Source organism: Salvelinus alpinus, chromosome 23, assembly GCF_045679555.1.
Source record: "Salvelinus alpinus chromosome 23, SLU_Salpinus.1, whole genome shotgun sequence".
Lineage (NCBI taxonomy): Eukaryota > Metazoa > Chordata > Actinopteri > Salmoniformes > Salmonidae > Salvelinus > Salvelinus alpinus.
Genome location: NC_092108.1, coordinates 7,874,921 through 7,880,920, shown reverse-complemented (window position 1 = coordinate 7,880,920; position 6,000 = coordinate 7,874,921). Strand labels below are relative to the sequence as shown.

General features: G+C 50.5%; 1 protein-coding gene across 20 annotated transcripts in view; it reads left to right on the top strand.

Moving 5' to 3' along the window:
* Positions 1 to 6,000, top strand: part of LOC139550147 (receptor-type tyrosine-protein phosphatase F) — a 498,277-nt gene that overhangs the window by 415,614 nt on the left and 76,663 nt on the right. For all 20 annotated transcript variants that reach the window (XM_071360808.1, XM_071360817.1, XM_071360813.1 and 17 more), the window contains 2 exons: positions 1,381 to 1,462; positions 1,597 to 1,821. In XM_071360808.1, the coding sequence (XP_071216909.1) occupies positions 1,381 to 1,462; positions 1,597 to 1,821 (307 nt within the window). The remainder of the gene's footprint in view (positions 1 to 1,380; positions 1,463 to 1,596; positions 1,822 to 6,000) is intronic.

The window sequence follows — 6,000 nt, the reverse complement described above, 5'->3', positions numbered from 1 at the left end:
CTAACACTACTATAGACCTGTCTAATGTACAGACTAGTCAGGTTAGTATGATATCGGACCATGAAAACACAATTCACTCATGTAATCGTTCGGCTGGGAGTTTTTTTTAGGGTAAATGCCTTTCTAACAAATCTGACTAATGAAGTAAACAGGAAGTAGCCCAAACTCTTTGTAGACAACAAGCAGGAAGTAGCCCAAAGTCTTTATAGACAGCAAACAGGAAGTAGCCCAAACTCTTTGTAGACAACAAACAGGAAGTAGCCCAAAGCTTTGTAGAAAGCAAACAGGAAGTAGCCCAAAGTCTTTATAGACAGCAAACAGGAAGTAGCCCAAACGCTTTGTAGAAAGCAAACAGGAAGTACATGATCCTTGTACCATCTGAAACGTCCATTCCTCTACTGCAGCAAATTGCCAATACTTTTTTTTACCTTCTGTTGCAATCGGGGACATTTTGGTCAAATTACCTCAAAAATGACCCAAATGAAGAACTCAGAATGTCCAAATTGTACCCTATTGCCCCCATAGGACTCTGGTTAAAAGTAGTGCACTATGTAGGGAATAGGGTGCCCTTTTGGAAGGCAGTCCAGGAGTGACTGGTTACAACAGGAAGAGCCTTCCTCTGACACTGCTATCCCAGTCGCCAGGGCAACCGAGGTCAGAGCCGGGAACAGCGTCCTGATTGGTAAAAAGATTACTGTGCTGTGGAGCACGGTTGAGGCTTAACACACACACACGCACGCACGCACACACGCACACACACACACACGTACACACACACACACGTACACACTCACACACTCTCACACACACTCTCACACACACACTCTCACACACACGCACACACACGCATACACACACACACTCTCTCACACACACACACACACACACACACACACACACACACACACACACACACACACACACACACACACACACACACACACACACATGTACACACATTGTGAGGCTCAGTTCAGATTGACAGTGTAACTGCAGCTGGTTATTGAGTAGTAGGTATCTTATTAGATATGTCTTCAACCACTCTGAGACGAACAGAAAGACGGATCACACGGTGGGAGCAGAAAGGAGGGGAGGAGAGGAGGGGAGAGGAGGAGAGGGGAGGAGAGAGGAGGGGAGGAGAGGGGAGAGGAGGGGAGAGGAGAGGAGAGGAGAGAGGAGAATGCTTGCTATTTCCAAAAAAAGGATGATGTCATCTTCCTGAGGATCTGGCCAATCGGCGGTTTATTCACGACCTCACCGTTCTGTTGGGGGGGAAGTAAAACTATGTTACTCATATTGTGAAAAGACCAAATTCAAGCTCAACTAAATGTATAAATGTTGGTCTGTACATGTCATGTGTTGTGGGGTTTTGTTTCTCAGATGGTACTACATCGTGGTGGTGCCGGTGTCCCCGTCGTCGTCACGGCGATGGGAGAACCCCGACGAGATGGACCTGGAGGAGGTGAGTGGTCGTATCAACATCAGGGTTGTCAAGGTAACCCTAGAGCACTACGTAGGGTGTCTGAGACCTCTCCCTGACCTCTAACCCTTGAACTTCAACCTTTAACGTCTAATCTGGAAAACCGTTTTCCTCAGCTGTTAGAGTCCGGCGAGGGTCCTGTCCTGCGTCGTAGGCGCCAGGTTGAGCCCACGCGGCCGTACATCGCTGCCAAGCTGCCCTCGCTGCCCGCTACGTTCACGCTGGGAGATGAGAAGAATTACAACGGCTTCTACAACCGCCCCCTACCGGGTCACCAGCACTACCAGGCCTTTGTACTGGCGGCACTGAAGGAGCAAGAGGAGGACAACAGTGACAAACACGTAAGAAATAGAGACAGATATACTCACACACACACACACGCGTACACACAGTCTTGTACAGCTAACCTTGTGGGGACATACAATTCAGTCCCATTCAAAATCCTATTTTCCCTAACCCTAAACCTAACCCTAATCCTAACCCGTACTCTTACCCTAACCCTAACCTTAACCCTAACCCTAACCCTAACCTTAACCCTAACCCTAACCCTAACCCTAACCTTAACCCTAACCCTAACCCAAAAACCTAAACGTTATCCTAACCCTAAACCTAACCCTAGCTCCTAACCTTAATATTTAACTTAATTCTAACCTTAACCCTAAACCCCCTAGAAATAGCATTTGACCTTGTGGGGACTAACAAAATGCTGGTCAACTTTTTGTTCGTTAACTATCTTCATGGACATTAACTAAACACACACACACACACACACACACACACACACACACACACACACACACACACACACACACACACACACACACAGATATAGATGCTGTACCTAGAAAGACTCACATATTGTAGTGTGTTCCAAAAATACAGTTTAGACTGTTCTTCCGTCACTCTGTAATGGCCTGCGTCTTATCCAATGGCCTTCCAGGTTTATATGGGGGTCTATACAGACACTAGTAACTGTACTGTTCTGGGACCTGTGGAGTCGAGTACCAGTCCAGTTGTCCAACAGGACTGAGCCCAAAGCTCTCTCTGTGGGACAGGCTGAGGAAACTCCAGTGCAGGACAATGAAAGTCAAATAGGCCCAGATACCGATAGTGCTGGGCATGCAGGAGGACCCTGGGCATGCAGGAGGACCCTGGGCATGCAGGAGGACCCTGGGCATGCAGGAGGACCCTGGGCATGCATATTCAGCAGCTAGCTAGCAGGGCCCTTGCTCTCCCCCTCTCTCTCTCTCTCTCTCTTTCTCTCTCTCTCTCTCTCTCTCTCTCTCTCTCTACTCTGTCTATATCTCTCTCTCTCTCTCTCTACTCTGTCTATCTCTCTCTCTCTCTCTCTCTCTCTCTACTCTGTCTATATCCCTCTCTCTGTCTCTCTGTCTCTCTCTCTCTCTCTCTCTCTCTCCCTACTCTGTCCCTACTCTGTCTACTGATATAGACAGAGTAGAGAGAGAGAGACAGAGAGAGGGATATAGACAGAGTAGAGAGAGAGAGAGCACGAAAGAGAGATGGAGCGAAAGAGAGAGAGAGAGCACGAAAGAGAGAGAGAGAGAGATGGAGCGAAAGAGAGAGAGATGGAGCGAAAGAGAGAGAGAGAGAGGGATATAAAAACCTCGAGATGAAGAGAGGTGGGGTTGGAGAAAGTGAGAGAGTGTTTTCTTCATGGACATTAGTATCCCTGAGGCTGATAAACATGTCGGGGAGATGGGAAATGGGATGAGATATGCTGGGTGACTATAAACACTATGAACTCTATCATTTATACACAACCACAGAGAGAGAGAGAGGGCATTAAATATATAACGTGATGGAGGGAGGAAGGACGAGAAGAGGGATGAAGGACGAGAGAGGAAGTAGTCAGGAAGGGAGGGCTTGAGAGAGAGAGGAGGAAGGAGAGTCCCTTCAGTTCCTCTGATAAGATAAGAGAGGTAGGAAAAGAAGGATAAACATATTTATCAGTAACTTTATTATGTGAGGTTTGTGAAAGGAGTGGATAAGAGAGAGATGGAGAGGAGAGACTGAACAGAGAGAGGAGGAGAGACTGAACAGAGAGAGGAGGAGAGGAGAGACTGAACAGAGAGCGGAGAGGAGAGACTGAACAGAGAGAGGAGGAGAGACTGAACAGAGAGAGGAGGAGAGGAGAGACTGAACAGAGAGAGGAGGAGATGAGAGACTGAACAGAGAGAGGAGGAGAGGAGAGACTGAACAGAGAGAGGAGGAGATGAGAGACTGAACAGAGAGAGGAGGAGATGAGAGACTGAACAGAGAGAGGAGGAGATGAGAGACTGAACAGAGAGAGGAGGAGATGAGAGACTGAACAGAGAGAGGAGGAGATGAGAGACTGAACAGAGAGAGGAGGAGATGAGAGACTGAACAGAGAGAGGAGGAGATGAGAGACTGAACAGAGAGAGGAGGAGATGAGAGACTGAACAGAGAGAGGAGGAGAGGAGAGACTGAACAGAGCGAGGAGGAGAGGAGAGACTGAACAGAGAGAGGAGGAGAGGAGAGACTGAACAGAGAGAGGAGGAGAGGAGAGACTGAACAGAGAGACTGAACAGAGAGAGGAGAGACTGAACAGAGAGAGGAGAGACTGAACAGAGAGAGGAGAGGAATAGGGGAGATAGACAGTGTTAATGTTCGCCTGAGGCTCCATCTCTGTTCCTCTTTGATACAGATATTAGGAGGAGCACTCAACGAGAGAGACAGGAGAGAGCAAGGGGAGAGAGAGGGAGGAGAGAGCAAGGTGAGAGAGAGGGACAGGAGTGAGCAAGGGGAGAGAGAGGGACAGGAGAGAGCAAGATGAGAGAGAGGGACAGGAGTGAGCAAGGGGAGAGAGAGGGACAGGAGAGAGCAAGGCGAGAGAGAGGGACAGGAGAGAGCAAGATGAGAGAGAGGGAGGAGAGAGAGGGACAAGAGAGAGCAAGGGGAGAGAGAGGGACAGGAGAGAGCAAGGGGAGAGAGAGGGACAGGAGAGAGCAAGATGAGAGAGAGGGACAGGAGTGAGCAAGGGGAGAGAGAGGGACAGGAGAGAGAGAGGGACAGGAGAGAGCAAGATGAGAGAGAGGGACAGGAGTGAGCAAGGGGAGAGAGAGGGACAGGAGAGAGCAATGGGAGAGAGAGAGCAAGGGGAGAGAAGGAGACAGGAGTGAGCAAGGGGAGAGAAGGAGACAGGAGTGAGCAAGGGGAGAGAGAGGGACAGGAGAGAGCAAGGGGAGAGAGAGGGACAGGAGAGAGCAAGGGGAGAGAGCGAGGGACAGGAGAGAGCAAGGGGAGAGAGAGGGACAGGAGAGAGTAAGGGGAGAGAGAGGGACAGGAGAGAGCAAGGGGAGAGAGAGGGGAGAGAGAGGGACAGGAGAGAGCAAGGGGAGAGGGACAGGAGAGAGCAAGGGGAGAGAGAGGGACAGGAGAGAGCAAGGTGAGAGAGAGGGAGGAGGGAGCAAGGGGAGAGAGAGGGACAGGAGAGAGCAAGGTGAGAGAGGGACAGGAGAGAGCAAGGGGAGAGAGAGGAACAGGAGATAGCAAGGGGAGAGAGAGGGACAGGAGAGAGGGGGGAGAGAGAGAGGGGAGAGAGAGAGGGACAGGAGCGAGAGGGACAGGAGAGAGCAAGGGGAGAGAGCGAGGGACAGGAGAGAGCAAGGGGAGAGAGAGAGTAAGGGGAGAGAGAGGGACAGGAGAGAGCAAGGGGAGAGAGAGGGACAGGAGAGAGCAAGGGGAGAGAGAGGGACAGGAGAGAGCAAGGGGAGAGAGAGGGACAGGAGAGAGCAAGGGGAGAGAGAGAGGGACAGGAGAGAGCAAGGGGAGAGAGAGGGACAGGAGAGAGCAAGGGGAGAGAGAGGGAGGAGGGAGCAAGGGGAGAGAGAGGGACAGGAGAGAGCAAGGTGAGAGAGGGACAGGAGATAGCAAGGGGAGAGAGAGGGACAGGAGAGAGGGAGGAGAGAGCAAGGGACAGGAGAGAGCAAGGCGAGAGAGAGGGACAGGAGAGAGCAAGGGGAGAGAGAGGGAGGAGAGAGCAAGGGACAGGAGAGAGCAAGGCGAGAGAGAGGGACAGGAGAGAGCAAGGGGAGAGAGCAAGGGGAGAGAGAGCGAGGAGGGAGCAAGGGGAGAGAGAGGGACAGGAGAGAGCAAGGTGAGAGAGAGGGACAGGAGAGAGCAAGGGGAGAGAGAGACAGGAGAAAGAGCGAGAGAGAGAGATATAGGAGAGAGAGAGAGAGATAGGAGAGAGAGAGAGAGATAGGAGAGAGAGAGACAACGAGAGGAGAGAGAGAGAGAGAGAGAGAGAGAGAGAGACAGCGAGAGGAGAGCAATGTTTACTGTTCATTTTTATTGTTTATTTGACTTTTGTATATTACCTACCTCACTTGCTTTGGCAATGTTAACACATGTTTCCCATGCCAATAAAGCCCCTTGAATTGAATTGAAATTGAAATTGAATTGATATGAGAGAGAGAGAGAGAGAGAGAGATAGGAGAGAGAGAGAGAGAGATAGGAGAGAGAGAGATAGGAGAGAG